At 37.4% G+C, this 18,244-nt stretch overlaps 1 protein-coding gene across 1 annotated transcript; it reads right to left on the reverse strand.

Moving 5' to 3' along the window:
* Window positions 1–204: 204 nt before the first annotated feature.
* Window positions 205–17,792, reverse strand: LOC107592251 (solute carrier family 41 member 2-like). The gene is made up of 9 exons (XM_016281668.1): window positions 17,721–17,792; window positions 16,395–17,014; window positions 15,365–15,476; window positions 15,194–15,283; window positions 10,635–10,782; window positions 10,444–10,523; window positions 7,255–7,386; window positions 4,650–4,798; window positions 205–1,345 (listed from the first exon to the last, which is right to left on the reverse strand). Exons 2-9 carry the CDS (start codon window positions 16,890–16,892, stop codon window positions 1,160–1,162), a joined length of 1,395 nt encoding a protein of 464 aa, XP_016137154.1. The 5' UTR covers window positions 16,893–17,014; window positions 17,721–17,792; the 3' UTR covers window positions 205–1,159.
* Window positions 17,793–18,244: the final 452 nt, after the last annotated feature.

Below are 18,244 nucleotides of genomic sequence, written 5' to 3' on the forward strand. Positions count from 1 at the left end.
TCACGTTTTGTTTATTTGAGCGAATACCTTCTGCACAAATGTACATAAAGCTGTCTCATAAAAGCACAAGAGGTTTCTAAACCGATAAGAGAGGTTTCGCTGCATCCCTGCAGTTCGAAAGACATCATATACAGGTAATTACAGTCGACAGAATTAAATTAGGGCCTCAGGAGTCCAAAGGATGAAAAAAATAAACATCAGGATATTGGACATACATTTTTATTAAACCTTTATTAAACATTTTGAGTATCAAAAAAGCATGGCAAGAAAGAAACACAAAGAATCCCCCACTGGTGCCATTAGAAACTCCTTTTTTCCCCATAGAAAAATGCTGTTCATGGCACCTTAGTAACAATGTACAAAAATCTTTACATATACACACACACACACACACACACACACACACATATACTATATATATATATATAAGACTTCATTTAGTGTGTCTATGTTGCACATTCACCCCATTTCGTTTGGTTGCATACATGACCATTAAACAAGGACGTAATTGGAGACCGAAAAACAAAGTCTGACATTTCCAATCGATACTCAGACCGTTGTGTTTGTCTTTAAACGAGCAGTTGAAGGTCTATTCCCTTTTCTCAAAGCTGATATATATTAGTACTCTATTAAGCAATACAAAGCAATACTTTAACTCTCAAACTGCATTACAGAGTTTTATATGAATTGATCTGGCACTGGTTGAGTAAAACTGTGCAGCTATACTTGTAATAAGGTCTGACTCGATTGGACAGACATGAGGACCTGGTCTCAAGTCTTAAAAGAGACGACAAAGCAACATGGGTAAATAAGTAAAGAAAGACAAAGACAAATAAAAAAAGTACAATCACCAGACATATTCTTGTTTTTAGGGCTTGTATTTGGTCCTTCCACTGCTATAGTGCTGATAAAGTGAGCATTAAAGAAGCTGTTCGTACCGCCAGACACATGCACCAGAAATCACCCTGTTTGAAATGATGGAGAAGCTTTGCTGCCTTTCGAATCTTTCGAGGCAGCTAATAAATCATCTGGCACTTTAAGAAGAGTCACGAACTTTATAAGTTTGTTTTTATGCCCGACAAGCAGCCATTCAAGGCAATAAGTGAGGACAGCAAGTATGGAATAGTTTGATCTGCGGGTCAAAGATCAAAGAAAGACCTTAGTCACCCACATCACTGTCCTGGTCCCCGATGATCCACAAGAAGTGGAAGCTGAGAGCCAGGAGGGCGGTTCCCAACAGGTCGCCCAATGCTGTCAGATACGGGATAGAGAAACTGTCCGGATCCTTCCCGCTTTTCCACATGGAGTGCACCATCCAGTCCGAAATGCAAAGCAACAAGAACACCTGGGATGGAGAGAAAACGCACACAAGAACATTTTCAAGCTGCGCTCTTGCGTAAAACCACGGTCCCTTCTGCTGTACCTTTAGGTGAACTTTCCCACACAATCACACACACACACACACACACACAAACAGGAAGCTCTAAACCAAAAAGCGACAGACGGAGTTATTCTAGAAGCAACACAATGTTTTTGTTTATGGAGCTTCTTTGAAAAGCTTGTCTCGGAAATGAAACAAGATCCCATTCTTTTGAAAAGCGGCGTTCACATTTAAGACAAATATCCGAAACGGCTTCAGATCTAAACATCATAAGGCTTTTCATCTAGCGCAGCTCATTAAACACCAGCAAATTAGCCCCGTGTTTGTCTTCGCTGAGCATCGCAGACTATTAAAATGCTCTTTTGGATCAGTGCGGCCCAGTGGATGCCAGCTTGTTTGCTTAATGGAGATGTAACATTTAAAATCTTCCATCTTGCATTCAACTGGAAGTTAAAAAGATGGACCGCAGCAATTCCTGGAGGCTTTTCGCCAGCCGCCCCCGCGTTTCCATGCATGTGTGAGCGAAGGCTTTTCATTTAAGTGAAATAAAAACGAGGCCTGCCCATTAATCAGACTGACAGGTTGGTGTGAAACTCTATTTGGAGGTCTGACGCTCTGGTTTTCCGGCCGGGCGGCGTTCATTTATATCCGTTATATTAAGGTCAGCGCGAGATGGTTAAAAAGTGATTCGCTCTCTGCTGCAGATTTTAAACTTCAATTTAGGTAGCAGGAAATAAATGGCCGATTTAAAGGCTATTAATTGTGCCTGCCAGGCAAGATGAATTTTGTGACATTATTTCAATAATTAACCTTGCGACCTTTCGCCTCGCTTTTTCTTTCCCTTTCTCTTTTTATTAGGATTCTATTAATTAACGATTAAACTGTTAGGAAGGGAATGCCGGAGGCCCTCCGAGTAGCCAAGGAAAGTGATGGTTTGCTAATGTACACAAGCTGTTGAGGCCTGACAAGATTAGCCTTGTAGTTCCACCCTGCGCAAACACACTTTTCCATCACTCACAAGGACAGAGAAAGCAGTCAGAGATGCTGCATGGCTTTCATGCGTACACTCTCTCTCACACACACACACACGTTTACTTGGCTATCTAAATGAGGAGGTATAACACCCCTGTTGATTTATAGAAAGCTAATTATAATCAGTACAGAAAGAGTACATATAATGAGTAGCTAAACTCTATTCGAGGTTCCCTTAAGGAAGGTTGTGTCAGATTTAGCTAACTCATAAACTCGCTGAAAGCAAAGGTTAGCACCGTGTCCTTTTTAGGTTCACAGTGGCAGCAGAAAAAAGGTTAAAAGTAAACGGAATGTGAACCGATACAATTTAGTTTGCAATATGACATATTACAGCTGTTTCTTGTTTGAAAGTACGTCATTTTGTCATAAAACTAGCAAAAAGTTCAACAAGCGCTTGAAAACAATAACTATTGTTCGAAAGTTTGGGATCGTTTTTTTCTTAAGACGTTTCTTATGCTCATCACGGCTGCATTTATTTGATAAAATACAGTAAAAACAATAATATTCTGAAATATTATTTCAATTTAAAATAATGGTTTTCTAATTCAATATGCTTTAAAATATAATTTATTCTGGGATGTAAAGCGGAATTGTCATCTGCCATTACTCTATTGTGATGGAAAATGGAATTTCCAATGCTGGAAATTGTTGTGCTGTCTAATATTTTTTTTGGAACTTGTGATACTTTTTTCAGGTTTCTTTGATGAATAAAAAATTAAAAAGTATAGCATTTGGAGTCTGTGCTTTTTTTTCTTCTTTCTTTTTTAAAATAAATAATACTTTTATTAAGCAAGGATATGCTCAAATGATAAAAAGTGATAGTAAATACTTTACTACTTTGTCCAAATTTAGTGAAGAGGCAATTCATTGCCTGTCCCTGGAGAGGCATGTGAATATCCAATTTAGACCCCTCTGTACAGCGTCACCAAAAATACTTAACAGCTATGTACTGGGAACTTAATTTAAACCTTAGAATGTCTTCATCTAAAGCAGACTCCGTTTTTTCTGGAATTCTATAGATGCCTTGTATTTGAAGACCCATGAAGGTCAGAGGTCAGGGGGCCACTTTCAGGGCACTAGACATACATTCAACAAGCCAAGCTATAGCTGGCTAATAATGGTGAACTTCTGTTCGAAAGATTTTGTTCTGAGAAGCATAATTTAGCCATATAAGGGTTTTATAAAGTGTTTTTTGCCCATTTTGTGATAAAAACATACGTTATATAATAAAATATTATAAATATTATATAAAAATATATTTTATAATCTCAATGTATTGTTTTATAGCTAATTATTATTAACAATTTAAACTTATATTTTTATAGTTTATTATAAATAGTATCCAAAATGAAAATTTGTGCAGATATACTACAATCAATTTATACAATTGAGAAGTTTTGAGAAACATGAGAAGGAGAGTTTTCTGTACACAAATACTTCAAGATACACAAAATAAATATCTGAGCAGCAGAAAAACCCAATTAATGGGCCCACTCATTTTTCCTGTCTCTCTCTCCTCAAGGATCCAAGCAGTCAAGGATTCTGAAGTCAAGCAGTGCGGCTGCGGATCTCAAAGACGTGTGTGTTTAGGTTAGAGAGGGCGTTTCACGTACAATGTACACATACACACAAACTTCCTAAAAACACCACACATTCCACGCAGTCGCACGCCAGCCGCTGAATGCACTTACTGAGGGTCTCAGCTGGTAATTGATCTTAACTGCGATCCAAACAATTTATGAAAACACCCTTTTGGAATAACCAAACACTCACAGATACATACACACCCACTTACACACACAAACAACACCTGCTCGCTATCGCTAATGCCATCGCTGCTTCATTCAGAGGGGAAATGGGGCGTCTAAAAGCTCTGGGGATTTTCTAAAAGGCTCGTAGGTTTATGATGGAAACAACTGCATGCTGTAACATTGTTACATGTGGGCTGCTGGCGGCACATTCATCGCGATTACACTGAGGATGAAATAGATTCCCCAGACCTGTATCATAAAACGGGTGTCTGGTTTTATGATTATAGCCTGACATTTTAGTCTGCTACAGGAAATAGTGCTTACAGCTGAGCCTCAAATAGGTGTCAGATTTAATAAAAAGATATAGTGATGACAGGTTCTCTAAACAGCATGGAAATAACTGCACCGCACAGCCTGTAAACTTTCATGTGAAGATGTCAGTGCCTTGATGCTCGGTTAGAAGGCCCTATTTTTGTCACGCTCACCTGGAAAAGAGCAGCAGCCAAATACACGACCATGAAGACGGACGTCAGTGAGGTGTGACCCCTTTCCATCAGATCAATGGTGTACAGGAAGATCAAATGACCAGGGATGACCAGTAACAGCAGTACTTGTGCTGACCTGTGATTGGCCCCTGAAAAAGAGAGGAATTTTTTTAAAGCAATATATAAAATCTGATTAACAACAATGGTAATGATATTAAAGGGGTTATGAATTGAGACATCTAATTTGCCTTAATATTTTGACATATAAGAGGTCCAACATTGTACTAGAAAAACGTCCTGCAAGTTTCAAAATGTAAAACTTCCTCAATCTAAAAACAGCTTTCACTGAAATCAAGCTGCCAAAATGGTTTGATTCATATTCATATTTCATCACAGTATGACGTCATACTGCGATGAAAGACTGCCTCTGCAGATCCAACACCTACTTCTACATCATTGCATCTTTAGCCCCCCATAAATAATGTAAATAATATGAAATAAAAGAATATTATAAATTAAATACTATATAAATATATTTCATAATATTCAAATTATGATTATTTTCTCATCTAATTATATATCATTAGAATGAAATATTTTTCATTTTTGTATTATTTATATACTTTTATTGTATTTATTATTTTTTTTATCCATTTATTTTTTCATTTATTTGTATTTTTTATTTTCTCAGTTTTCATTTTAGTTGAGGTTTTATTAATTTTATCTGCTTTTGTCGTTTTTATTAGTTTTTAATATTTATATTTAGTTTTATTTGTTTTTATTTTAGTATTAGTAACTTAGTTTAAACATATAATCGAACATATAATCATTGTAGTTAATAGGGTTCACCGTCTGTTTGATTACATGCAATTTGTAACTATCTGCATGATTTTTACTGTACATTTCTGTCAGTAACCACTAATAACCTACTCCTAAATATAATGTAAAAACTTAACATTTTCTGTAAAGCTGCTTTGCAACGATTTGTATGAGCGGAATATTTTCCACAATGATATCCAAGGTGAAATCGGTCATCTTAAAGCATCCAGCATTAAGACACCTGAAACACCACAGACACAAACAACCCTCCACTTGCGATCTGTGCACGTGTGTAGCTGTTCATATTTGATTTATTCTATATATTCTAAGTGAATATGCATATCTCATTCACAAACACGACACTTCTCACTCCATTACCATCCTGTCAGCCCCTGCAGTATGGCATCCCTGTGCACTCAGAGCCCTTGAAGGAGGAAGATTTATGCCCATCTTTCCAGATGGCACTGCTAAGCTTGCAGTGGGCACCGTGCCCCTCATGTACTCGGGCATCTGGACTCTGTCCCCAGAGTCCTTTTGTTTCTCTAAGAAAGAGCCCTGCATTAAAGCTTCGGCATCAACATGCCATCCGCAGCCTCTGTTGTTTATAGGAAGCGTTCTCTGCTTTTCTCCGAGATGGATCGTTATACACAACCCACCGTTACACACACTCCATTAAAGCTAATGTATACACACTTGCAAGCCCTGGTATGGGATGTTGCTCTAAACACTGGTTACTTGTTCTCGCTCTCTTTAATACAGACTATGAAAACAAAACCTGCCTTCAAAGTGTGTTGAAGTCACTCTCCTTAAATTTGTAGGCCTTAAAGGATGTTATGAGGATTTAAAATTACATGAGCAGTTTGGAGCCCTTTAGCACACATGCTCCACATGTACTGAGCTGTGGTGTTCATGCGGGAGGTGTAGGTTTGAGCCACGTCATGCCTTGGATCCTATTCTTTATTTCTTTATTTTTTGTGAAATGTATCCACTTTGCCAGCCAATAAAATGTCAAAAATGAGAGTGTGAAAATAATTTACATAAAAATGTAAAAAAAAAAAATTCACATTAAAATGATGACAGCCCCACATTTCTGCCAGTTATGGAACAATTTCCACCACAACCAGCATTTTGCCTCTAATAAAATTAGTATAGGAAAAAAAATTGTAGTTGTTTAAATAAATGTACAGATATGCTATAAGTGTGCAGATATGTTATTTACAAAGTGTGCAGTTTACAAGTGTACACATTTTGGATTCTGTGTATAAATATGCCAGTTGTGATGGACGATGTATAATTATGAAAGTTTAATTGTTTAGGCTGAATATAGTCTGCGGGAAAAAAAACTGTTCTTGTGCCTGGCTGTTTAGATTAAATTTAGACCAAGAATTTTGATTTTAATAGTAGATTTTTATTTAATATTTAAAAAAATGTCAAATTATTCAGAAAATGTGACAATATTATTTACATTTGTGTATTTAGGATTCATTAAATGCAGTCATTTTATTAACAAAAAGGTTTTGGATTTCATTTCCACCACAGAATGAATGGAATATTGTTATGTAGTGGAAATTATATTTGCTCATGTGATGTATATTCACTGATGGACATGGCTCATGGACGAATGAAATAAACTAGCATGTGTGCTTAAAGAGTTTAATTTCTAAAAGTGTACAGGGTCAAACGTGGCAATATATTTCAATTTTTTTTTAATCTATTATGCACTAGAATGTGTCTAGGGCACACGTTGGTGTGATTTAAAGCACACTGGGGTAATGGTCGGGGTTACCTGTGCCACAGAAGGTGCGGCAGGGGTAGTAGCAACCCTTGGCCTCGTCAGGAACCTCCCCAGGGGTGCTGTGAAAATGCAGGTAGGTGGATATCCGACTGGACTGGATGGCCACCAGGTTTCCTCCAATACCTATAATATAATAGTACACATATCAGACAAATACTGTATATACTGAGAGTACAAGGACAAAACATGAATTAAAAATGAGGAAAAAAAACTGTTGCCTGTTTCAAACACGTTTGAGACCTAAAGTAAATCTGCGAATAACTGTCATGTCAGTGAAGCTTCTGCAGTGAAATCTATGTATACAGGCTTCATTTTTTTCACTGTCAGACTGGCAGCCATGAGTCACCAGTACTAACTCTGCTTTTGTCCCCCGCCTCTTTATCTCTCTCTTTCTTTCTCTCACACACCAACACGCACAGCCCTTCCCCTCTCTCTCTCTCTTTCTCCCGAGTAAAGTAGAGTGGTGTCCAGAGCCGCAGTAACGATATGTCACGCCCAACAGTTCTGGGGGAAGACAAGCAAGCGAGAGAGAGAGAAAGAGAAAGACAGGAGACAGAGGACAGAACAGAACGGACAACACAGAGACTGACTGAACATACACATTCTCTCCTCTTTTTATACCATCTGGCTTGTCACTCTACTGAACTAAAACATCTGCTTTTGAAATAGAACTAAACAGAATGGAATAAAATAGAATCAAATACAATGGATATTTGTAAACAGAACAAAACAAAACAAATCAAACAGAAGAGAACACACAATACAACTACATAAACTACAATTGCACAGAGCTGAATAGAGTAGAAGAGTAGAAGGACTAAATAGAATGGAACATAATAGAAGATAAAATAGAACAGAACAGCACAAAGAATGAATCTAGATGAATAGAATATAATAAAATAGAAATAAAAAATGATTGAAAAATTTGATTGAAAATAATAAAACAGAAAAGAAAATAACAGAAAAGATAGAAATTTGGAAAGGAAGACACTGTCAAATCCATCAACCAACTGTTGGGGATTTGGGAATTGCTTTAAAAAGCTATTGCCCAACTTGCCACTCCAGGAGAAACAGCCAGAAATGGTTCTTTCAGCTCAAAATGTTTAGTAACTGAGAGTGGACAGTCAAGACGAATGGACATTATTAAAAAAAAAAAAAATACATTCAGCTCACAGCCAAACAGGAATTCGGTAATCTGAATTACAATAACAGCAAATCCATTTCACACATAGAGTAGTGCATTCATGCCCACAATGGCAATAACATTTCCCATCGTTAAAGAGCAGACCTGAGGGAGAACGATTATCTTTTAGCACAGCTCAGGCTTCTGCACAATTAGCCCCAACAAGGCCATGTTTATGTTTAATGCAGAGGTTACCATTACGCCACACTGTGCCACGTCCCTGTGGCAGAGCTGGAGAGACGCCATCTGTATGGAGTGTGTGGGGAAGTGTCTGTGGTTCAGATTAACTGTCCAGGTCTAAAATTTCTTCAATTTCTCACAAACAAGCAACAACATGACATTTTGGATATGGGTTGGGGGCATGAGAAAGGAGTGTATAGGAATTTTTTTACCTTTCCTGGAGCAACCAGGTCCAATTAATCCGATGCTTGTTTTAGCTATGTCTGCCAACAGGAAATGGGAGATGATATGCAACCTCATTTCTGTCCAAGCAGCAGGATTAACATATATGGACGGTGTAATCTGGGTCACAAATCTGATGAGACTTTGGCTGGGTGTGCAGCAGGGGTCTATTATGGGCCCAATTGGTTTTTGGTAAGTACACTGTCTGGGTTGGGATGTGCAAAACTAATTATTTTGAATCCGTTTATAATAAGGTCTGTATAATTATTAGGCTGGATACAGGTTTATTTGACTCCCATTGGACAAGTCCTGAAAGGAATTTTTGTAAAACATTGTTCTGTTCAAAACAGAACTACTTTAAATAAATGGAATGTTTGCAGAGAGACTAACAAGAAAAATAGCATGAGATGCAATGTAATAGCCAAAAAGTTCTGTCTGAATGTATAGATATATGCTGTAGTTTTAATTGGGATGAATTTAAAGATGCTTTTCTGAGAGTTTTATCATATATGTCTTACGGCTAAAGCACAGCACGCTAATTAAAGCAGTGCTACTAAAAACCTTAGTACTAAAAAAAGATGTACAAAAAAATCTAGATAAACCACACTAATTGGTTTGTTGGGCAACCATTCGACCACTGTGACCCATCCTCGTACTGGGAGCGATAAGAGAGGTCTGACTTTGCTCTATTTATGCATAACGGAAACTATTTTCCTCTACCAAAGTGGCACATGAGCATGTGTATGTTGCAATCATTTAAATTACCTTCTCTGACACGCTTCCTGTTTGGCCAGATAAACCACAGAAGCCTCTGTTACTCATCCTATCTCACTCTTTCCTCCAGTAATTCCTTCTCTACTCAGTTCTACGTCTCTCTTAGAACTGAGAATAAAACCTTTGATTTTGAGATATTCTGATATAAATTTCTGTCTTCTTTCACACACACACACACACACACGCACGCAGAGATTCAAACAGCTGTTTGGTGGTCTGGGCGGGAGAACATAGACAGGCTGCAGACAGCGTAAATGTCTCTCATTAGTGTGCTTTAATTAAAAATCGTATGGCTCTTTGTGGAGGTGCCATGGTTCTGGCTTCCTCTCCTGTTACCACGCGGAGCTCAACTACTGCAATTAATGAATTCACCCTACAGCTCAATCTCATCCAACTCTATTTCAGCTATATTTCATCCTTTGGCTTTTTCTCAATATGGAAATGCTCATTAAGATCACAAAAGTGGCTATATCTGCCGCAAGGATTCTTGTGTGACTTTAAAAGAGGGCGGTTATTGCAGAGATGTTTCTTTGAGGTAATAACAGTCTGAAAGGGGACTGAAATATCAGCTGAGAGCAACAATGTGTGCCATGGACATGGGGGCGTTAGGAATAAAGGTCTACAAATGAAGGTTTTAAAAGCTTAAACCTTTCAAAAGACAAATAAGACACAAGACAGACAGGTAAAAATGGCGATATTGATGTAGTTTGGCCTATTATGCAGAGTATTGACCAAAACGTCAATAATTATTCTCCAGTGTTGAACTATTTGCAGATTTCAAAGCTCTATAGAATATTTTTGTATAGAATAACAAATCTCACCATTGATAACAGGCGTGTAAACCACAATCCCAGCCAGGTTGGGATCAGACACAGTTTTGTCCAGGATGAGTCCTCCAATACTGAAATAGGGACATTGCATTAGAGGGGCAAATGAAGATCCACATGCTTTTTCAATATGTGTTGCGAATCTGTGTCCAGGTGTTTGAGGTGTGTGTATGTGTGTATCACACCTGCTGATGAACATGGCAGTGATAACGGGCTCCCAGCCTGAGTAGAGCAGCTGACGGCTGGCCGGGTGTTTGGAAGAGATGACCATCCACAGCGGAGTCAGACACATGAAGAAGGCACACACCAGAGACGACACATATGGGTGAGAGTCTGATCAATCAGACAGAGAGAAACACCTCAGTGAATACTTTATGGTAAAATACAGAAACATTTTACATTTAAATCACTTTTTATAATTTAATAATTATTCTAAATTGGCATTTTGGGACACTCCCGCTGCTTTCATGCTCTCAGTTATGTGGCCAAAATGTTATACAATATACACTAAAATATTCTTCTTTTTGAAATAAATTAATACTTTTTTTCAGTGAGGATGCATTAAATTGATCAAAAGTGACCGTAAAGTCATTTATTACGTAACAAAATATTAATATTTCAAATAAATGCTGTTATTTTGAACTTTCTATTCAAAGAATCCTGGGGAAAAAAATCCAATTATGGTTACACAAAAATACGAAGCAGAAACTCTTTTAACACTGATAATAAGAAATGTTGCTTGAGCACAAATCAGCATATTAAAATGATTTCTGAAGGATCATGTGACACTGAAGACTGGAGTAATGGCTGCTGAAAATTCAGTTTTGCCATTACAGGAATAAATTACATTTAAAAATATAATAAACTAAAAAACACTTATTAACACAATTTTGCTGTTTTATTGTAATTTTCCCATACGAGACAGTAGTGAAAACTCAACAGGAGTGTCATCCTGCACTCTGACCACACTACACACGTGACCACACATGCCATTTTTCAAAAACTGAGATGGATTGACAGCCATAACGGGAGATTGACAGGAAAAAATAACCACAACTGACATCTTGTTGATGACAGAAATCATGTTGTCAGCTGTGCTTCTGTTCAGACAGGACACATAAATTGAACTCACACTTAGAATTTTGTAATGACTTCTATGTGGGGTTTTGGAATATTTTGAAAATGTATTTAAATATATTTACAATGATTTTGCTGGCAATACAAAACTAAGTAATATTGTGGATATCACAATAAATTTAATACGTTTGTATTTGCTTTCCTAATATAAGTTTCCTAAAGATTATGGCATTACATTCATGATTCTTTTTGTCTCGTGAGCAACTCAAAACATTTCCGTAGTCTCTTGAGTTTGATTCATTTTCACGTAGAACATTCTTCCTTTTCAAATCGACTCAAAACCTATGATTGATTTGATTCCCAATTTGTTTTGCGGCATTGCTCAAAAACGTTCATGTTAATCTTAATGTGGCGCCCCGATCAGGACGGACAATCATATTCTGCTGCTGTGTACATGCAGCCGTACTGACTGGCTCTAATTGGATTTGAGCAGATTGAGCGAAAAAATTATCTTTTGTATTTGCTTTCCTAATATAAGTTTCCTAAAGATTATGGCATTACATTCATGATTCTTTTTGTCTCGTGAGCAACTCAAAACATTTCCGTAGTCTCTTGAGTTTGATTCATTTTCACGTAGAACATTCTTCCCTTTCAAATCGACTCAAAACCTATGATTGATTTGATTCCCAATTTGTTTTGCGGCATTGCTCAAAAACTTTCATGTTAATCTTAATGTGGCGCCCCGATCAGGACGGACAATCATATTCTGCTGCTGTGTACATGCAGCCGTACTGACTGGCTCTAATTGGATTTGAGCAGATTGAGCGAAAAAATGATCTTAAAAAAAACAAATCAAATCTTTTGATGCAGACAGTGATGCAAAAGAGGTTTCACTTTTTGCTAAATACTCTTCATCACACATTAAACAGCCTAAATCTTTAAATCCCAAACATAGAGGCAACATCTGTGTGACTATATTTAGTGTGAGACGGGCGGTGTGCGCTAATGATGGCAGAAGCCTCTCTTCTCGGCTGGTTGGCATGGCTGTTATGGTTTTGGCGTGGCACGGTGGTGCCATTTGCCTTGCCCTCACCTCACTTCACCTCTCTTAGAAAAGGAAAGACTAAAAACGGAGCACGGCGCTCAGTCTGGACCAGTCTGGGGCTTATCACACTGAGTCATCATGGCCCATTAAACTCAGCATAAACACTCCAGAACACTGCTCAGGATGGCCCACGTGTAACTTTCACACTTTTTAGATATAGTGTTTGTGTGTGAGAGAGATGCTGGCTATTTGGCTATGCTTGTTAGGGCCAAATGTTTGAAAAAGTTGCCACAAACATAAAGAACCATGTTGAAAACCAAATTTAAAGTGATCATTCATATAAAAAAAACTGATAAATTAACTGATCCTTGATCTTTTCAAACTGGTTTTACAGTATGAATAAAAACAAACAAGAAGTGACAATAACGTTAATTTCTAAATGAATTATTTTTTTGTTCTTTTTTAGTTTAAATATAATTTATTAATATTACACTAACATTTAATAATATAAACTATTTAGAAACATTTTATATCCTTAAAATAAACGACTAAATACCAACTATAAATAATTACTTATTACATATTTTAAACAGGAACTGTCAAAACTGGAACATTTAATAATTTAATATTATATAATATTTTCATGATATTAAAATACTCTCTCTCTGCATAGATATATTATAAACATATAAATCATTAAAATGAATAAAATTTAAAACAAAGCATAAATAAATAAAAAAATTAAAGCATATATAATACCTAACAGGAATGAATAAATGGACAAGAATTTTAATTTCTAATTATTCTAATAGTACCATTTAATGATACATTATATTTAAAAATATTTTCATAATCTTAAAATATTAAAAAATGAAAAATTATATAAACACACACACATATATATATAAAAACATACACAAGAAGAGAGAGAGATACATACTGAGCCCTGTGTGTGTGTGTGTATTTCATGAGAATGTGGATCTGCAGACCCAGCGAGGTCATGCACTGTGTCACAACACTCTCATTGTCCTGAGCCAGACTCATTAGCAGCGTGACCCTACCCATAAAACATATCAACCCCACTGCCCCATAAACTGTGACTTACACACCTCACATCTGCTGACACCTGCAATAGAGTGTGAGAGTGTGAAATGCGCTGCTACGTTTAAGATATATTACTGATCACACTTTAATATGACAGATAAAGACTGGAATATGTTCAGTTTTTCCACATAATATTCTTTAGACAGCTTTATGACAGATGCATCTAAACATAATTCACTCAAAGCTAAATCCAAAGCGACGGATTCTTGCGCCCTCTAGTGGTAGAAAACTGAAAGTATCTCTGATCTGCTGGAGAGAAACTGCTACAGATTTATCAAACTCTAACCTACTATCTATTCTGGGCAAGAGAGCCGTCTGAGGGGAATAGACTCAGTGTGTGTTTTTCTTTTTTTCCCCCCCAGCTGCATGAGGGTGAACAGAAGGCCTGTACTTTCGCCCCGCTCCTCTGCACGGTCCACACCGCCAGGGTTTGTTTATTCTTTCACCTCGAGGGGGGACGACAGATTTGCCATGAGAACACTAGACGCTAAACAGCATGAGCTGAAACCCTCTCTGAGCTCTAAAGTCCCGGACTGAGGGGAAAAAAAACACACTAGCTACCAAAAAAAATTAAATCACTCTGTCAGCAGAGAGCTGCCGAGACTCCAGCGCCCAGAGGAAAGGGCAGGAGAGGAGAGTGGGAGAGAATCTGTTACTAAACTAGATTATATAATCTTTGTCTATGCACACATACAAACACACCTGAGACTTTAACTATGGAAAGGTTTAAATGCACAATAGGTTTTTTAAAGACAACAAGAAACAGCATTTGGAACACATTTTTACAAGGGTCAGAAATTAAGGTGCTGATGTTGCTCATGGCAAAAATGCCACAAAGTGACAAAAATGACCCCAAAATTCATGTCGCAGCAAAAATAAATAAATACAATTAAAATGTATAAATGTATACCATTTGCACTTAAATTATATTTCTAAATAATATTTAATACATTTTTACCTTTATTTATTTATTAAATGTGATTATTTAAACACTTGACAAAATGTTCAGTTGCTGTGGTTGATGAGGTAAGGACATTATTGGTTACATCAACAGAAAATACGCAAGTGAGGTGTAAGACGTATTAATATATAGTAAGTAAAAGATTATAAAACAAACGTTTTCTTTAAAATATTGTGCACAATAAGACCAGGCATTAAGACAGTAAAGATTATATGTTGTCTTGAAAACTTACATGTGTTTTTCTTACTCAGACACATGGGGGCTGGAAATACCTATTGAGTCATAACCATAATAACAGGCTTGCTAGATATTCTATCACTGATATATGGTTTTTACTACCAGGCCTAGTCTGGTTATAAGCTGGTGTGTGGTGGGCGTTCTGGCACACTATGGCTGCCGTCACATCATCCAGGTGGATGCTGCACACTGGTGGTGGATGAGGAGATACCCCCTGACAATGTAAAGCGCTTTGAGTGCCTAGAAAAGCGCTATATAAATGTAAATGTAATGAATTAGTCTGTAGAGATGGGCACTAGCATGAATCGTCAGGTCCTGACAGCTGAGAGCACGCCCAAAACAGGCCAAGATCTCATCATGAAGCAACTTAGCATCAGTGGAGCACTTCTTGTGAGAGCTGACAGTCACTTCTAATCAAATCACAGGCACACCTAATGTGAACTAAAGCAAGATCCAATTATGTGAAAACAGCTGTAAGTTAGTTAGGATACTAACCGCCGTGGAAAGCCTGGAAGCGAGGGTCATCTCTAGGTTTCCTTTCAAACCCAAAAGAGCCGGAACCAGGATGAAGATCTCGGTAATGTTTTTAAATGCTTCCCAATGCTGAAAAAAAGAGAATAAAGATTTCTATTAGGTCTATGGAGTGGCTCTCAATCAGGGGACCAGGGCCCACTAGGGGGCCTCAACAAACTTCCAGTGGGGCCCCCCAAAAATAAGACAGCTTATTTAAATTTAGTTATATTACCATATCTTACTTAAAATGCAAAAATTAATTAATTAATAAAAAACAGAAATAATAAAAAATTAACAAATAAAAGTTCAACATTAGTAATGTTTTTAAATGCTTCCCAATGCTGAAAAAAAGAGAATAAAGATTTCTATTAGGTCTATGGAGTGGCTCTCAATCAGGGGACCAGGGCCCACTAGGGGGCCTCAACAAACTTCCAGTGGGGCCCCCCAAAAATAAGACAGCTTATTTAAATTTAGTTATATTACCATATCTTACTTAAAATGCAAAAATTAATTAATTAATAAAAAACAGAAATAATAAAAAAATTAACAAATAAAAGTTCAACATTAAACAGACATTATATCTTTGAGTTTATTCATTTTTATGACAACAGAAGTAACAGAGGTACAGCTTAGATAGGAGGGCCTTCAAATATTATCCTCAAATGTTGTAGTCAGGGCAAAAAGGTTTAGAACCATGTTTGACTGTTTTTTTTTTAACTAGTTTTATTATCTGCCAGGCAAAAATCGTAAGTCGAATTACATCAAAGTTTAATACTTAAAGGGACAGTTCCCCATTTTTGTGAAATACAAAATAAGATATTTTGAAAACTGCTTCAGTGTTCTTTGTTCATAAAATGAAAGTCCAGTGTGATTTTGGGCTCCATTGATTTTCATTACATGGACAAAATCATCTTCAAAATACCTTCTTTTGAATTCCGCAAAAGAAAAACAGGTTTGATAACAACATAAAGGTGAGTAAATGCTCCCTTTAAAGTTTCAAAAACTCACTTGTACTATATCCAGTACAACTCCGGCCGAAACCGTCCCGAACCCAGCTAGAAGGAAGGGCACCAGTATCTGCAATGCCATGGCGAGGGGTGACTCTTTGGGCATATTTCTAGGTGCCTGCTGCTGCCCTTCCTCTTCGCTCTCCTCTTCCTCATCGGCCTCTTCTCCCGAAAGCCTGCCCTCAGGCAGCATGGGCTCCGTCTCCGCATAGTGTCCATCTCCAACATCAGACATGCTGATGGACGTTCGGCTGCTGCGGTCCGAGTGGCGGCGGGGCTCACGGTGGAACCCGTTCTTGAGGGACTCTGGCTTGGGCGTGCCGAGGTCCACCATGGCCAGCCGTTCCTCCTGTAGTGCGGTGTAACCAGCAGGTACCATGGTCTGAAGCAAGGAGGGTATGGGTCTGAAAGAGATGGAGCTCCAGGCTCCTCCAACCTGAGCTGCCAGACTAGGACCAAGGGAGCTGAGCACAGCGCCCCCTATGGTTCGGAGGCTCATATTGCAGACAGGAACTGGTTGGGCTCATGGCCCTCTGGACTTTGAGAAGAGCAGCAGATCAGCAGAAACAGCAGGTGGCATCCATAACAGCTACGAAGAAGCTCTGACAGTATCGCAGTGACCTGATAAAGATAAGCACAGAGGAAACTCATCAACAAAAGTGTCACATTCGAGGTCACACTATCATTATATGCGTTCTTTTAGTCTGTCAGCAGCGGTTATTTGATCTAGATGCTGAACTGGCAGTCATAGTGTTTAGTACACCGTCTAAACTTTATTTACTTAAACATCAATTACTAAGTACTCCATACTTGGAACTAACTTCTGAACCCCTTCAGTATTAATATTTACCAACACGTATGAAAACGTTTATCTGACAACTGCAAATAAATAAATAAATAAATAAATTGCAAAATAAAATTCACAGAACTTATAAAACATAGAAGAAATGAACAAATGCATCATATAATGTGTTCAGAACAACACATTATTATGCCTGTAAGTAACTAATCACATATTTTACTGATATTATTAGAGCTATACCAATATATTATACATCTGATGAGGAGGCAGGGAGAGGACAGGTTGCATTTTAAGTTTTTATGGTTTATGATTACCAAAAAATACTAAATTGCATGTCTAAACCTTTATGTAGATGACTTGTGCATTGGAATCACCCCAAAACATCCTAAATATTCTCCAGCTGCCTGATGGTCAACATTAATAATTAATCATTAAAACTGCGAAGCCTGTCAAAAGGAACGAACGCTTTATTTTACTTAAACAATCTCTCTGAAGAGTAAAAAGATAATAAAGGACTGTATGTACCGTGCTGTTTTAGTTCCGTCGAGACGAGCTTCTGCTTCTTCCCTGATCGCTGGACGACAGCGGCGGTGCGTCATCACTGCCGCGGGAGCGAGCACGCATTTCAAAATAAAAGACTCGTGAGATCACGTTCAAACACATTAAAACTGAAATTAAAACACATCAAAAGCTTTTTCTAATATGCTTAGATTTTTTTGTGGCTATTCTTTAGTGTCTTTAATTTAAAAAAATATTATTTCATCCTTGTCCGACAAGAATGTCGTCAAACAAGCATGACAACCGAAATTTCTGCGAGGTCCGATTTAAAACAGGTAACGTAATGTCAGCTAATTAAACGCTATTTAAGAAAAAATGTTAGCACAATAAAAAAAGAAGAGATTAAAAAAAGACAAGAAGAGATAAGAAAATAATGAAACAAAAAAAGCAGGCTATTTAAAATTTGTATCTTTGAAAATGCAATTTTATTCATTTTATACTATTAAACTTTATTCATTTAATACTATTAGTGACTTGAGGTTCTGGGTTCT

This window comes from Sinocyclocheilus grahami, unplaced genomic scaffold (genome assembly GCF_001515645.1).
Source record: "Sinocyclocheilus grahami isolate Dianchi unplaced genomic scaffold, SAMN03320097.WGS_v1.1 scaffold151.1, whole genome shotgun sequence".
Taxonomy (NCBI): domain Eukaryota; kingdom Metazoa; phylum Chordata; class Actinopteri; order Cypriniformes; family Cyprinidae; genus Sinocyclocheilus; species Sinocyclocheilus grahami.